This window comes from Neomonachus schauinslandi, chromosome 4 (genome assembly GCF_002201575.2).
Source record: "Neomonachus schauinslandi chromosome 4, ASM220157v2, whole genome shotgun sequence".
In the NCBI taxonomy this organism is placed as follows: domain Eukaryota; kingdom Metazoa; phylum Chordata; class Mammalia; order Carnivora; family Phocidae; genus Neomonachus; species Neomonachus schauinslandi.
This window is the reverse complement of record NC_058406.1, coordinates 112,474,629-112,492,042: the sequence shown is the minus strand read 5'-3', so window position 1 is coordinate 112,492,042 and position 17,414 is coordinate 112,474,629. Positions and strand designations below refer to the sequence as shown.

The 17,414-nt window shown below is 38.6% G+C and overlaps 1 protein-coding gene across 2 annotated transcripts in view; it reads left to right on the top strand.

The window, feature by feature from the left end:
* The first annotated feature begins 2,623 nt into the window (after positions 1 to 2,623).
* The window catches only part of TCEA1 (transcription elongation factor A1), a 46,237-nt gene continuing 31,446 nt past the window's right edge, over positions 2,624 to 17,414 (top strand). For both annotated transcript variants that reach the window (XM_021688154.1, XM_021688153.2), the window contains exons 1-2: positions 2,624 to 2,894; positions 12,686 to 12,748. In XM_021688154.1, the coding sequence (XP_021543829.1) occupies positions 2,832 to 2,894; positions 12,686 to 12,748 (126 nt within the window). In that variant the 5' untranslated portion in view covers positions 2,624 to 2,831. The remainder of the gene's footprint in view (positions 2,895 to 12,685; positions 12,749 to 17,414) is intronic.

Here is a 17,414-nt window from a genome sequence, read left to right as displayed (position 1 = left end):
CCCAGATGAAGTAATTTTATTATGTAGAAAATCCTAAAGAATTAAAAAAAAAATTAGAGCTAATAAACCCAGCCAATTTGCAGGATACAAAATCAACATACAAAAATATATTGTATTTGTAAACACTAGCAATGAACAATTTGAAAAGGAAATTCAGAAAACAATTCCAGGGGCGCCTGGGTGGCTCAGTTGGTTAAGCGACTGCCTTCGGCTCAGGTCATGATTCTGGAGTCCCTGGATCGAGTCCCGCATCGGGCTCCCTGCTCGGCAGGGAGCCTGCTTCTCCCTCTGACCCTCCCCCCTCTCATGTGCTCTCTCTCATTCTCTCTGTCTCAAATAAATAAATAAAATCTTTAAAAAAAAAAAAAAGAAAGAAAACAATTCCATTTTCAGTAGCATTCAAAAGAATAAAATATCTAGGAATAAATTTAACCAAGGTAAAAGATTTGTACACTAAAATCTACAAAATATTGTGAAAGGCACTTAAAGTAGATCTAATTTAGGAAAGACATTCCATTTTTTAAAAGATTTTTAAAATTTTTTTTATTTTTAAGTAATCTCTACACCCATCATGTGGCCTAACTCTGGGGGCTGCCCCTGTGGCTCGGTCTAAGTCACAAACCTAAGCCTGCACTAAAGGGAAACACCTGTCAGGGAAACCTAACACACACCAATCACAATTCTCCAACTCAGCTTTAGCTAGCCTACTTTACCCTAGAAAACAGGACCTGCTATGTTTATAAGGAAATTCCCTGCCTCCTAGCCAATCGTGCCTTGTTCCCTCTTTGTCTCTTCATTGCTCTATAAATCTCGCTCTTGCCCCAAATCCCTCATGATTGGTGCTCCACTGCTTGTGAGTTATTGTACTCCCCCAATCCAGAATTGTTTTCACTAGGATAAAGGATATCAAACTCGTTACTAAATTGTTTTAGTTTTGTCATTGGATAACATGCATATTTAACACAGTAAAACAAACAAACAGGGGCGCCTGGGTGGCTCAGCGGATTAAGTGACTGACTCTTGATATTGGGTCAGGTTATGATCTCAGGGTCCTGAGATAGAACCCCACATTGGGTTCCAAGCTGAGTATGGAGCCTGCTTAAGATTCTCTCTCTCTCTGCCTCTCCCCTGCTTGCGCACTCTCTCTTTAAAACAAGCAAAACAAACTGATTCTTTGGGGGAAGAGAACAAAAATCACAATTATTAGAGTAAATGTACACATCCATAATCATAAAGGAAGATTTTTACACACTCATTAATAGAACGCAACAAAGTGAGATATAAGTATTTGAACAATAAAATTAATTTGTGGCTAATGAGCCTATATGGAACCTCCTATCTGCTATTAGAGTACAAATTCTTTTCTTTTCTTTTTTTTTTTTTAAGATTTATTCATTTGAGAGAGAGAACAAGCTTGCGGGGGGGGGGGGGTTGACAGAGGGAGAGGGAGAGAGAGAATCCCAAGCAGACTTCCCACCCAACCCAGAGTCATGAGGGACTCCAACCCGGGACCCCTGAGATCATGACCTCGGCGGAAACCAAGAGTCAGAAGCTCAGCCAACTGACACACTCAGGCGCCCCTAGAATACAAGTTCTTTTTCAGTACACTAGTATATTTATAAAAATTGACAAAACAGATCTCAACAACTACCTTAGAACCAGTTACTTCCCAATCATACAGTCTCATTATAAGTTGGGAATCAATAATAAAAAGATAATTTAAAAATGAAACAAAATACATGAAATAAAGAGAAGGGGAAAAGGACAAAATTCCTCTTCCTCCCAAATAACTGACTAAAAGTAGGAAAAATTTGTCATCTTAGTACAGAAAAAACATTATTAGGTGGTGAATTTTGATTAATGATAGCTAAATATGGTGTGGGGATATGTTCGCAAATGGCATGGGATATGTCTGCAAACAGCATGAGTGGGTAGTAAAATGTATAATTGGGCAAAGACCTATTGAAGGAGACTATACTCTCCAGTATTAATAATACAGCTATTTCAATTTTCTACTTTGGCTTAGGCACAACCCTTAAATTAAAGATGTCAACTTCCTCACTGGTCTTCAGAAGCAGTTGAGGTGCTTATTTCTTTGTTGAGAACGTTTCTCTCAACTATTACTCAACTGTATTCAAATACTGTGTTCGACATTCTGAGTCAGGAAACAAACCAGATTGAGTCTTGGTTCTCGAGCTTACAAACGATTTGACTTTTAAAAAAGGCACGCTTAAAGCCATCAAATCCATATTATAATGCACTATTTAAGGGGGAGTGGGGTGGTGCTGGTTTTCACGGTAGCCGCCTCCCACGGAAAAAAGTATCGGGTTTTGACTGCCTTTAAAAACCGCCAATGTTTCGCTCTCCAAACACCCCTCGGTTCAGAGCTCGGTGGGTCTCTGCGGATATAAAACTCACCCTGGGCAGAGACTGGGCCGGAGGCGCACGCGCGGCAAAACTCGGCCCCGCCTCCTACAGACTTACAACCGCCTGGCGGGAAGCCCGGCCGCCCAGTTTGCGTGTCAACTCATTGACAGCGCCTCGGTCGACGCCCGTCTGGCGGGCGCCTTGGCGCGCGGTTTCCCAGCGATCCGCTGTCGATTGGCAGTGCCTGCACGGTGCGCGCGAAGCTCGATTGGCTCTGCCTGTGGGGGCGGAGTCGCTGTCGCAGCCGCCGCCGCCGCTGCGGGCTTGGTTGTGAGGAAGGGCCTAGGCCCGGGCCTGCTGTGGTGGGCTAGTCCAGCGCCTGGCTCTCGTCCTGCCGTCCCAGCTCCAGCTTCGCCCACTTCCCGACCCAAACGGGCTGGGCGCGGGGAAGACCTGCGGGAGCCATGGAGGACGAGGTGGTCCGCATTGCCAAGAAGATGGACAAGATGGTGCAGAAGAAGAACGCGGTGAGCGCGGCGGGCGACGCGGGCCGGGAGGGAGGCTGGGCGACCGGCCGGGGCCGTACGCGGCTGGCTTCGGGCCGGGCCCTCGCGGGCTCCCGGCCCGCCCACGCCAGCCCTCCCTGCGCGGGAAGCCGGCGTGGACCGTGCCCGCGTCCTGGGGAAGGCGTCCGGGAGGAGGTAGCGCGGCCCCACGGCCGCCGGCGTCAGTACCCGTTCTTGGTACTCCAAGTCTCTCGTTAGTACAGCGTAGTAAACCTGATCGGGGCATTCTCTTTATTTTAAACTTGAGGAATAGATTTACTCGCTAATTACCTCTTCAGTTTAGCTTAAGAATTGAAGAGTGTAGAAAGCCCTTCACAGTTTGAAAGAATTCGTTCTCTTTTCCGTGATCGCTGGCTAACAACTAGAAATACCATTACATAGAGGTTTGTGATATGTTTTAGACATCAAACTGGTAAGTTAAAATTTTTGGATTTTTTTTGAAGAATGCTAAACATTCACTTGATCTCGTCTACGCTACAGGTTTGTTTAGCAATTAAAAAGGTAGAGTATGCTACTGTACTTGGCAAGTCGCTAAACGTTTTTTAAAAAGTGGATATTGTCAGGTGGTAGTATGTAAAGAGCTATGATTAAAACGCACACACTAAGGTAGGCTGGTAGACGCATTTGACCAGATGTCATTGCTGGGTACTCTTAAGTGGTTTACAGTTAATACCAGTGGCATTATCTTGTTACTGATAAAGTGTTTATATAAACATGTTTTCTTTGTGGTTTGTATGAAGTCTTCCAATATCTGCATTTTTGTCCACCAGTGTGTGCTACTTTCAGTCCTCTGATTCAGAGTCAACTGTTTTCAGCTTCAGCTCCATGATTGTCTTCACCTGAATTTGTTCCACCCTGCTCAGTACATTTTCAGTATCAGTGTACCTGAAATAACTTATTCATATCTATGAAATAAATTCCGTGTCAAACTAATGTGAAGGAGAAAAGGGATGTTCTGATTTGTACAGCACTTTAGAGTTAAAAAGCATCTGTGTAAAATTCCTTTGAGACTCAACACAGCTATTGTGTACCTATTTTGCAGAATAAGAAGCTGAGAGAGATTAAGTAGTTCACCCACTGAAATTAAGTACTGAGCAATTTGGATTAAGCCAGGACCCAGGTTTTCTACTGGACAGCATTCTAGAGCAGAAAATAGTGTTGAAACAGTGAATTCTTAAGACTTCGTACATAGTCTGTTCCTCTTTCCTTTAACAGGTGCGTTGCCTAGCCTGTAATTTCATACCCTGTTAACCCGTATTTGCAATTTTGGCCTTTTAAAGTATTTCCTGTTTGTTTTCTGGTCCAGACATTACCTTTGCCATTTATTTTTCTCATTGATACAGCCCAGTGCAAGTGATGAGATCTGATTATTTGATAGGCTGAACATTTCTGTTATTTTGTTTAAACTGGAAAGTTTTTTTCTTTACCTGGAGACATCCCTAGATTCGCACAGTAGATGCTCTGAGGGAAAAAGGCCTTTTGTTGGGTAATTTTTTTTCTCTAACTCAGGCTATAATGTGTATCCATTAATCATGTAATACATTAGCGGCTTGTTTCCTTTCCTTGTAATAGGTGTTTCCTAAAAATGAGTAATTCCTTAGTGGATAAAGATGGAGAAGACCAGTTTGTATTTACCTGTAGTTCTCAAGGTATAAAGGAATAATGATGAGTCTGGGGGAGAATGAGTATAAACTCCATAGATACTCCTCAAATCTCATTTTTCTGATAGTTCAAAACTTGACCAATATGGAAACTTGCTCCTCAAAAAGAAAGATAAAATTGACTGGCTCTTTTATGTTTTTTCCTTCTCCCTTTTCCTGTATATCTTTCAGAAATTCAAATTGGCAAATGAAATAAAGAGAAAGGGAAGTGGTCTGAATGACTCTCCCTCTTTGCTCTCCAGAGCACATCAACCCACAGATAGCTTTTTAAGAGGTCAGTAATTTCACAGAAGTTGTTCTGGGGGTCGTAGGATTATGGTAGATTTGTTTCTCCCTCTCTCTCTCTCTCTGTGTGCGTGTGTGTGGTTTCCAGATTTTCTCTGTGAGCTTTTTAAAATACTCTTTTTATACTATGAAAAAGTAAACTTTACTTGAAAAATAGTAGTTTTCCTCTTAAATTGGCAAGTTTAAGTGTTGTTATTGGATATTTAGTTTAATAAAGCGTAGGTGTCACATTTAAGTAATAATAATAACAGCTACCATTTATTGAACTATTACTCTGAGCCAGGCATTCGGCTAAGTACTTATCCCTGGGACAGTTTTTCATGATAAGTAATATCCCCATTCTAAAATAAGGAAACTATTTGGAAGGTTAAGTGAATTGTCCTAAGCCAAATAGCTAGAAAGTGGGCAGATGAAGACATGAATCTAAATGTTTTGCTCAAAGTCTGTACTACTCTCTTAAGGTGCAACATCTCTCTAAAAGACCCCTTTTTTGAACCTTGTGTGGGTACAGTTAGGTGAATATAAGACCAAGAAGTAAGGGTATTTGCTGTTCTGGGGGAGGCAGGTTTCCCTAATATCCAGTCAATATCCTGACCCTAGTACTATCCAAAGTGCTGCGCCATGTGTGTACTTGATCTTAAACAATATTAGCAGTTTTACAAGTGTATACTTTGAGGCCTTGGTGAACCACATAAGTTAGTTCCAAATTTTCAGGTATTAGCTGTTTTTTATGTCATTTTAACTTTTTTTTTTTTAAATGTCATTTTGACTTGATGTCAATAAGCAGGTCTGACTCCTAATCTGAGTTTAAATCTTGGCTCTTCTGAACTTTAGCGTTGTGATCTTAGGCAAGATCCTTAACATCTCTAAAACCATTCTAGGTGGTTTTTTTTTTTTTTTTTTGGTGGTAAATTGGAGGTAATACAGTAAAAATTAGATGAATTAAAAATCTTGGCAGTCCCTAAGATATGGTAAGGGCTAAAAAAACCTGTGTATTCTTTTTTTTTTTTTTAAGATTTTATTTATTTATTCATGAGAGAGAGAGAGAGGCAGAGGGAACCCTACGCGGGACTCGATCCCAGCACCCTGGGATCATGACCTAAGCCAAAGGCAGACGCTTAACCATCTGAGCCACCCAGGTGCCCTGTGTATTCTTTTTGTAAAGGATTTATTACATGACTCTAGAAGAAGGAGTGAGGTAACTTAGAATTTTCAAATTCATAGATTTTGTCAGTGGTGGTGAGCTTAGTTTAGTATTTCTTCATTGAAGGCTCAGGGCTGAGTAGAATTAAATTGTTGGGAGAGAAATTGAAATTAGATGTTAGAATATCCTAGGAACTGCGATACTTGGAATGTGTAAATTTCTAAGTTTTATACCTGGGTTGAAGAAAAAAACTTTGGTTTTCATATCAGGGTTAGATTAATTAATATAAATTAAAATTTAGAATGACTACACAATTTTTTATAGCAGCCTTATTGAAATACACAATACAGTTCTCCCTTTTAAAGTGTACAATTCATTCACAGATTTGTACAGCTGTCACCACACTATCTAATTTAAGAGCACTTTCATCACTCCAAAGAAGCCACCTGTGCCCATTAAGTAGTCATCATATATCTCCCCCCGCCCCCAATATGTTTTCTGTCTCTATGGATTTGCTATTCTGGACATTTCATATAAATGGAATTACACAACATGTGTTTGTATAAATGGAATCATACAATATGTGTTCTTTTGTGATGGGCCTCTCAGTGTTTTCAGGATTCATCTATGTTACAGCAGGTATCAGTACTTCATTCCTTTGTATTACTGAATAGCACTACTGTACTGGTGGATATACTGCATTTTGTTTTTTCATCATTTGATGCACATTTTTGGCTGTTTCCACTTTTTGGTTATTAATAATGCTGCTAAGAATATTCTTGTGCAGGTGTTTGTGTGGACATATTTTTTTTTCTCTCTTGGGTATATACCTAGGAGTAGAATTGCTAGGTCGTATGATAGCTGTGTTTAACTTTTTGAGGAATTGCCAAACTGTTTTCCAAAGTTGCTGCACCATTTTACATTCTTACCAGCAATGGATGAGGGTTCCAATTTTACCACCTCTTCATCAACACTTGTTATTTTGTCTTTTTTGATTGTAGCCATCACAGTGGATGTGAAGAGGTATCTCATTGTGATTTTGATTTGCATTTCTCTGATGACTGATGATGGTGAACATTTTTCATTGTTTGCTGGCTATTTCTTTATTTTTGGAGAAATGTTCAGATCCTTTGCCCATTTTTTAACTGAGTATTTGTATTATTGAATTGTAAGAATTCTTTACATTGTGAATACTAGACTCTTATCAGAGACAGGATTTGTATATATTGTCTCCCATTCTCTGGGTTATCTTTTTACTCTCTTGATCGTGTCTTTTGAAGTTCAAAACCTTTTATTTTTTATGAGGTCAAATTTATGTATTTTTCCTCTCATTGCTTGTGCATTTGGTTGAGAATAACTACAAATTTGAGATGACATAGTAAAATTATAATTCCTAGTATATTGTGATGTTGCTGAGCCATAATGTAAATATTTACAGTGTTTCCTTTTTTTTTTTTTTTAAGATTTTATTCATTTATTTGACAGAGCATGGGCACAAACAGAGGGAAGGGGAGGGAGAGGGAGAAGCTGGCTCCCCACTGAGCAGAGAGCCCAACATGGGGCTTGATCCCAGGACTCTGAGCCAAAGGCAGACGCTTAACCAACTGAGCCACCGAGGCGTCCCTGGAGCTTTTATTTTAAAAACACATCCATACAAAAAAAAAAATACCACACAGGTACCCCTCCTTTTTTTTAAAGATTTCATTTATTTGAGAGAGAGAGACAGCAGGAGAGGGAGGGTCAGAGGGAGAAGCCAACTCCCCGCTGAGTGGGGAGCCTAATCTAGGATTCGATCCTGGGACCTTGGGATCATGACCTGAGCCAAAGGCAGTCGCTTAACTGACTGAGCCACACAGGTGCCCCAGTGTTTCCTTTTTTTTAAATAGCACCTTAATTTTTTAAACCTTGGGATCTCATAATTCTAAGAGGTGTTTGAGTTGATTGAGCTTAAATAATACTTAAAATGCTGGCTTATGGCTCTTTGAGAATATTGTTATGATGGAAGTAGATAAATTTTTTTATTTCTTTGTACCCCTTATCAACCATCTTCTATGTGTCAGGCACTCTGTTTCAACACCTCTTAGTGTTATATTACTCCATTTGATCATTTTAACTGTTTTAGGTCAGTGTATTGTGCTCTCCTACATATAAAGAAGCTGAAGTTTGAAAAGGACAAATAACATTCCTAGGATTTTTTTTTTTTTTTAAAGATTTTATTTATTTATTTGAGACAGAGAGAATGAGAGACAGAGAGCATGAGGGGAGGAGGGTCAGAGGGAGAAGCAGACTCCCTGCCGAGCAGGGAGCCCGATGCGGGACTCGATCCCGGGACTCCAGGATCATGACCTGAGCCGAAGGCAGTCGCCCAACCAACTGAGCCACCCAGGCGCCCACCTAGGATCTTATAATTAGGAAATGGCAGTGCATGGATTTGAATTTAGATCTGTTATATATATATATAGCCCATGTTCTTCATTGTATATTCTGTGTTGCTTCCTCCTCCTTACATCTCCTTGAGGAGAAGGATGTTTGTATCCTATACAAGCTCGTATATGCTGGGTGCTCAATACAAATTTGAATACCATATTTTGTAAAAGTACTTGTTTCTGATGACAGTGCCAGCCATGTAATAAAGTCATGTGATAGCTGTTATTTATTATTCAGCCAGTAATGTGAACTAAATTTGACTCTGGAAGATAAGGTAGAATCTTTCTTTCTCTTGCATCATTATCTGTAGGAGATGCTGCAATCTAATAGACCTGACCTTTAGAGGCAGGTGATGATTGGGGAAGGATGGAATATAGTTTCTTGTTTGGCAGTGCTATTCACCCCAGTTCACTGATTAGAACTGCTACCAGTGGACCTATGAAATGGAGAGAACAGTGGTGTGAGGGTCAGGAGATTATAGTTCTTGTCCTTTTATATTACTTATCAGTTGGCCAAGTCACTTTCCTTTTCTGAGTTTGTTTCTTTGTATAATTGAGGGTTTGAAGTAGATGTTCAAAGATTTATGTTTATTTTTAAATTCCCTGTAGTCAGAAAGGATTTCTGTCTTGCTCATTGCTGGATTCCTCAGAGTTTTGTACACAGTTAACAAGTATTTGTTGAGAAGTCTAAGTGTAATTTGACAGAACTGGGTAGATCTCACCTGTTTTAGTTAGTAATAATCATATGACAGCACAAGTTCCTAAATTATCTGGGTTTTCAATTCCTTTTATGTAAAATGGGGATAAAAAGATTACCTGCTTCTATAGGGTTTATTGTGAAGATGAAATAATACATATATATTTAACAAAGTTCTTGGCACATAGTAATATTCAAAGAAGCTTTTGTCACTGAATTAATATATGATCATTTGTTTTCACCTTTTTGCTCATTCAGATCATCATAGTTGTTTATTTCTTAAAGAACTTTAATTGAAATATTCATCTTTTTTTTTTTTTTTTTTTTTTTTTTAAAGATTTTATTTATTTATTTGAGAGAGAGAGACTGAGAGAGAGAGCACATGAGAGGGGGGAGGGTCAGAGGGAGAAGCAGACTCCCCGCTGAGCAGGGAGCCCGATGCAGGACTCGATCCAGAGACTCCAGGATCATGACCTGAGCCGAAGGCAGTCGCTTAACCAACTGAGCCACCCAGGCGCCCCTGAAATATTCATCTTATTTGGCTAGAGCATAGTATAATTATGAGAAAGGTCATAGTTTCATCCCATGAATGGTATTTAGCTTTTTCTTCTTCCATAGCTTGTATCTCTGACTCCAGTCTCACCAAAGAGATCTGAGTAAAAAAGGAGAGTGTGGTGAAATTAATGCAAATCTGTCTATTGCTTCTACTTGGAAAACAGCTTATGCCACATTGCTGATGTGTTAGAAGAATCAACTTTATATGTGACAGCACTGTGTAAGTCTAAGGACTCCTAGAAGTGTGATTCCTTCTCTTCCTTTCTAATTGATCCTAGGTCAGAAATGGATCAGAAAGTCCATGGAGACATGGGTAGAAGAAAAATGTCTATGGTAGTTATAAGATACAAGTCCACAATCTCTTAATGAAAACCTTTTAGAGTCTGATATATTTGAGAATTCCTCAATTTTCAGATTTTATTAAGATAATATGATACACACATCATATATCCTCAGCAGATCTGGGCAGTTCCCATTAATCAGACATTAACATTTCTGTAGTGAAATGTAGTACTCTCACATGAAGTGGGATATATAGAACATAAATGGCTTTACATATGTTGAGATTAGGTGTTGCTGGCAAATGAGTTTATTGAAAATCTTTAAGAAATCTTGATTTTTTTTTTTTAAGATTTTATTTATTTATTTGAAAGAGAGAGTAAGCATGCACAAGCAGAGTGGGAGAGGGAGAAGCAGGCTCCCCGCTGAGCAGGAGCCTGAGGCGGGGCTTGATCCCAAGACCCTGAGATCATGACCTGAGCTGAAGGCAGATGTTTAACTGACTGAGCCACCCAGGTGCCCCATGAAATCTTGATTTTCAAAGGGTTTTGGTTTTGGGATTTGCATATGGGGGATTGAAGACCCCATTTGCTCACAGAGATGTCATTCCTGTAGAAATTCCTGATTACTTGTAAATTTAAAGTCAATGTTAGTTTTCTTACCTAACAACTATAATGTGCACTGTTTTTGGTTACCTTTAAATGAAAAGAATTTATAGAATCTTAAAATCAGAAGGGATCTTTAAGCAGTAAATCATTAAAATCCTTCATAATAACCTGTTTCATAGTTGCTGTTGAACTTTTTATTGATGAGGTATTGGGTGAAATTAAAATGATATATATGTTTGTTACCAGAAGAAAACTTAATACTTTTTTATTCTCCACAGCCAAGTCTGATGTCTCAACTTTAAATGGAAAAATTACATGACTGGAAGCCTTTACTCGATTTTATATTTAAGAAATGTGATACCATAAGGTTCCATGCTTGTTTTTTCCTTTGGGGTGCATAATGAGGGACATGCTCTAGGGTTTTCTATTTTCCTGGAATATGCTGTGTTTCATTGATTCATAGGGTGCCTAGTTTTCATATTTTAACATTTGAGAAAGCAGAATGAGTTACACATATATTGTCAACCAGATGGCTGTTGGGATGTAGTTTCACAGGCAGAATATCAAACCCAGTATCAACATTTGCAGAGTGGGTGTCAGTGGCTTGGAAGAAACTCTGAAAAACATTAGTAGAGTGCTCTTTGAACCTCAAGGAACCAAATGGTTGAAGAGCGGTGGGGATGAAAAACATCTAGTTCTACACACTACAAAGCCAGCTAAGAGCTAAAGGCTTTAGCTCTTTGATGGATTCTTTTATGAAATGCTGCATTACTAGTTTTTTTTTTTTTTTTTTTAAGATTTTATTTATTTGACACAGAGAGACCTAGCGAGAGAGGGAACACAAGCAGGGGGAGTGGGAGAGGGAGAAGCAGGCTTCCCGCGGAGCAGGGAGCCCAATGCAGGGCTCGATCCCAGGACCCTGGGATCATGACCTGACCCGAAGGCAGATGCCTAACGACTGAGCCACCCAGGCGCCCCCATTACTAGTGTTTTTGACACAACTTTTTGTGGGACAAAAAAAAGATTTTATTGAATCTGAGTCAATAAGTTATTCATAAGCATTGGAGACTCTGAATGTGACATAGTTTTAGAAACACCTTAGCCAATTTATTTTGCTTATATTTTTCTTTTATATATGTAAAGGGTGATACATGATAAAAATTTCAAGTCTAAAAGAGTTACAAAAGTAAAACAAATGATAAGGAAATACTATGCCATAGTTTAATATTTTTTCTTTATTAGTGGCATATAGACTAATGATGTGTCTAAATATAGTACAGTAAGTGAATATTAAACTAAATATGACTAAGTGAATGTATCATATGAAATATGATGCATTAAATGAGTATCAAATTGGAATATATGGCCATAAGGTGTAGGTGGTGCTGTTGCTTCTCATCTTATTTCATTCCTTTTTTAACCTTAGGTGGTTTATGTAATTCTTCCAGGAGCCTTATTTTGTTCCCTCTTCATTATCAACATGCGAGCCTTTGATTCTAGATGGCAGTGGACAGGCCTATGAGCTTAACATCTTAATTCTGAGTTTTCTCTCAGAATTTGCTTTTTCCTACTTTGTAAGAATCAGGTAGACTGCAGTTTTTGTGACAGACCAGGAAGATACAGAGAGACCTCAAAAGAATTCTAGTAAAGATATGCCCTTTCCCACTCTTCCTGTGTGTGAGTGAATGCTAGAGGTGCTGAAGCATTTTCTGACCCCCATTCCCACTTTCTCAGGGTTGGCTCCTTAATCAGATAGATGTTCTCTGTGGAAATCTGGGGTGTGTTATGCCACCACAGTAAGAAACACATTTCACATTTCTAATTGGGACACATAAACAAATACTATATTTAAAATGAACTTTAACAAAGCAGGACTTAATAAGTGCTGGTCATAACCCAGTAAATGGATTTTATATTTCTTTAATGAGTTGCAGCCATAATTTGGAAAACTCTTTCCCTTTCCCCCTTTTATATATATACTATTCCCACACAAATGAGCCATAGTGAGTTGTGGATAGGAAAACATAAATTCAAATCTCTAGTTAGTCCTTGCTTTATCATTTGGGAAGTTCAATATGCAATTATTTTATTTTATAGGCTGGAGCATTGGATTTACTGAAGGAGCTTAAGAATATTCCCATGACCCTGGAATTATTACAGGTATGTGCTAATATGTCATGATTTGAATAGATAATTGTCATAAAATACCAAAACATTTTTAATACTATTAAGTTTTTGGTATTGTCCTGTTATGGAGTAAACCATTATTAACTTCTGGAATTTTTTTAAGATGGTAACATAAATCAATACTAAGTTACCATTATAAAAAAATGTTGCCTTCCTCAAGAAGAATAAAACCTGAATCTCCAAGTTTGAAATCTGTGAAAGGAAAAGAAGTTGGACTTTTGGCCCTGATTTGATCTCCCTAGATCTCACTTTCTTGGTCTGGCATTGACAGCTGCTGCCAGCATGAAGCTAGCCTCTGGGGTACCTTTTAGTTGTCATTCCTTATTTCTCCCCAGTTGAACCACCTCTTCTGCCCTAGGCAAGCACTAATCAATGTACCTTCTGTCTCTTTAGATTTACCTATTCCAGAGATTTCATATAAATGAAGTCATACAATACCTGACCTTTTGGTTCTGGCTGCCTTTTTTTTTAGATTTTTTTTTTTTAGTTTTAAATACAGTCTGCCCCTCAACGTGGGGCTTAAACTCATGACTCCCAAGATCAAGACTCACAAGCTCTACCAACTGAGTTAGCCAGGTGCCTCTCCGGCTTCTTTTACTTAGCATAATCTTCAGGGTTCATCCATGTTGTAGCATGTATCAGTACTTCATTCCTTTTAAGGCTGAATAATACCACATTTTGTTTATTCATTTGTCAGTTGATGGACATTTGGGTTATTTCTTCTTTTTTGGTTGTTATGACTCCTGCCTTACACATTCATGTATAGGTTTGTGTGTTTTTGTTTCGCTTGGGTAGAGATCTGAAAGAATGGAAATGATGAGTCATAGGTAACCTTATGTTGAGTATTTGAGGACCTGCCAGAGTGTTCTCCCAAGTGACTTTACCATTTTACATTTCCAACAGCAAGTAAACAAAGGTTCCAGTTTATCCACATTCTTGCCAACACTTGTTATTATCTTTGATTATAGCCATCTTAGTGGGTGTGAAGTGATACCTCATTGTATTGATTTCCAGTTCCCTAATGACTAATTATGTTGAACATCTTTTCATGTACTTCTTAACCATTCATATGTTTTCTTTGGAGAAATGTCATTTCAGATCTTTTGCCTGTTTTTAAGTTGGATAGGTTTTTTTTTTTTTATTAACATATAAACATATTTGTATTGGGGTACAGATCTGTGATTCATCAGTCTTAACACAATTCACAGTGCTCACCATAGTACATACCCTCCCCAGTGTCCATCACCCAGCCACCCCATCCCTCCTGGATAGTTTGTTTTTTATTACTAATTTGTAATAGTTCTTTATATATTCTAGATACAAGTCCCTTAATCATATACAGGGTTATCTCCCATTCTGTGGGTTATTTTTACTTTCTTAGTGGTGTTCTTTTGTTGTAGTCTGATTCATCGCTTTAGGTGTCAAATCTCGGTTACCTAATTCAAGGTTATGAAAATTTATTCTTTTTTTTTTTTTTTTTGGCTCTTTTATTTAGTTCTGAGTTAATTTTCATGTGTGGTATAAAGAAGAGGTCCAATTTCATTCTTTTATATGTGGATATCTACTTGTTTACTTTTTAATATTCTCTCTAATGAATTATCTTGACATCCTTATTGAAAATGACAAAAAAATGTAGGAGTTTATTTCTGGATTCTTAAGTCTATTCCATTAATCTACATGTCTCTCCTTATATAGGACCATATTGTCTTGATTATTGTAGTTTTGTAGTAAGTTTTGAATTTGGGACTTTTGAGTCCTTCAACTTTATTCTTCTTTTTTAAGATTGTTTTGGCTATTCTTGTATTTCCATATGAACTTTAGGATAAGCTTATCAGTTTCTGTACAAAAGGCAGCTGCGATTTTAATAGGGATTGCATTGAATCTGTAGCTCGATTTTATTAGTGTTGCAGTCTTTAACATTTAAGTCTTATGATCCATGAATATGGGGTGCCTTTCTATTTATTTTGGTCTTTAGTTTCTTTCAACAGTGTTTTTAGTAGCTTTTTATTTTTTACTTTAAGATTTAGTGGCTATCTTAAATTATCTTGGCAAAAACTCATGAGTGATCATAAAGGTGATTTTTCTTCTAGAACATACAAGTCTGCTTAGTTCCTTTGATGCTGACAGTGTCTCTTAATCTCACTACTCATTCCTTTCTGCCTTACCATCAATGCGCAGCTGATTCCCTAAGTCTGCTTAATGCCCTCCCCATCTTTCCAAGGTAGTGTCTTTCTTATTGCATAGCTGGTATTCTATAGAAACCAGATGGCCAGACCTGGGCAAAGGCATACATTTTCTGTCTAGAATTTCACAATGTATAGTGGATCTCAAAAACCTTCATTAGTTCTGCAGTCAAGAAGCCTGTTTAACTCTCCGGTCCTTTTTTAAAAAACTTATTTATTTATTTTTAAAGATTTTATTTATTTGAGAGAAAGAGAGAGAGCACGGGGGAGGGGCCGAGGGAGAGTGAGAAGCAGACTCTCTGCCGAGCGGGAAGCCCAGTGCGGGGGCTCAATCCCAGGACCTGAGCCGAAGGCAGACACTTAACCTACTGAGCTACCCAGGCGCCCCTAAATCTACAATTCTTAATGTTATTTGAGCACACAACACTTTTTTTATAGACCAGCTGTTATATCTTGTAAATTATAGTGTACTGGTTTTAGGAAAAATCCAGAGTCTAGAGAATTCTTAGAGGTACATCTAGACTTGGTTATCAAAGTAAAATAGCTTCATAATCCTTTCCTCTGTCTAGTTTTACTCTTCCCCAAATATCCTCTTTAAAAAAGAGGGAAAAAACCTCCCCAGGTCTTTGTCAGTCTACCTTAGCAACCTCATTTCTTACTTTTGACTAGACAGTCTCTTCCTTAAGTAAGCATGTTACAGATGCCTAATCTCCATAGGGGTTTTCGTGGGTTTTAAGCAGGTAATTATTGACTCTTTAGTGATGAAAACATCCTATGGTAATTAAAAAGCAATCACCCACAGCACACGATTTGTTCATGCTCTCCTTGTATCTTTGCTTGCCTCTGACTACTTCCTAAAATTCCATTTTCTTTTCCAGTCTGTGTCAGTTGTAGCTTCAGAACTATACTAGTAACTCAATGATTTCCACCACTCATTCCAAAAGTAGGTTTTCTTCTAGGTTGGTGGGGTGGGTTGTGGGGTGGTAGTGAGGAAGAGCTGTGAATGGGTGCTGAAGAAGGAGTGCTGAAGGCATCGGGATAAGGAAGTCAGACTTGACACTTGGTACGGTGGCTGCAAGTGCAAGCCTGGCTTCTAAGCAGTTAGCTACATCCAGTCGGACAGCTCTGGGTCCACACGGTTGTAGGCTATGCCATCCAGCCCAGGCACTTGCTTCTGGAAAATTTTCTATATTCAAGTGTTTTAGAAAAGTTCTAAAAAGTTTTAAAGTTCTCAAAGTATTTTCTTCTCTAAAAAAAATTCTGAGGGGGCACCTGGCTGGCTTAGCTGGTTAAGTGTCTGCCTTCGGCTCAGGTTATAATCCCAGGGTCCTGGGATCGAGCCCTGCATCGGGCTCACTGCTCAGCGGGGAGCCTGCTTCTTCCTCTCCCTATGCCTGCCTCTCTGCCTATTCTCTCTCTCTCTCTCTGTCAAATAAATAAATAAAATCTTTAAAAAAAAAAATTTTCTGAGAGCATTTTATTAAAGCAATAAACTTCTTTCTTTGGGGGAAAACCCTCCCAAAACATAAATCTCAAAATATTTTTGGATTTTAGAATTGTGGCGTCCCCTTTATCTTTCTGCTATGGAACCTTACCTGCCTTGCATAGCCTTCCATAGGTAAGCCAAACCCATATTCTAAATTCTTGAACCAAATTTCTCTCCTGAATCTCTTTGTTGAGAAGATTAAATAATTTAGCAGGAAAAACCATAAGTACCCATTTATTATTCTGCCTTAAAGTTTACAGCAGGGGTTCACCTCTTTTTTTTGCCACTAACAATTCCTTTTGTTGTTTTTTTTCTTCCATTGACCGTATGTTTTGAAAGATTGTCTACTAACAACTTGAACTTACTAAATAATTTACCATTTTTTTATTTATCTTCCTTAATTGGCTTGTCATAGCTTTTGTGTTCTTTGAGCACAATTTGAAAACCATTGATGTGCTGGAAAGAGCATGGACTTTGGAGGTGGGCAGACCTGCATTAAAATCCCAGTTTTGCCAATTAGGAATGGTGTATTGCTGGACAAATAGGGATAATGAATTCAACTTTATTTATTTATTTTTAAGATTTTATTTATTTGACAGAGAGAGACACAGCGAGAGAGGGAACTCAAGCAGGGGGAGTGGGAGAGAGAGAGAAGCAGGCTTCCTGCTGAGCAGGGAGCCTAATGCGGAGCTCAGTCCCAGGACCCTGGGATCATGACCTGAGCTGAAGGCAGACGCTTAACGACTGAGCCACCCAGACGCCCCTGATCTCAACTTTAAAGTGTTGTTAGGAAGATTGATGAATGTGGATGCTTCCAGCATAATCCTGGGCATAATAATATTATTACTACATGATATATTACATATATATACGTATCTTAATTCTATAGTATACTATTATAAGAATTCAAATAACTGAGATTTTTTTCTGTTCTACAGTAGAAACAGGAAAATGGGAAAGAAGAAAATGA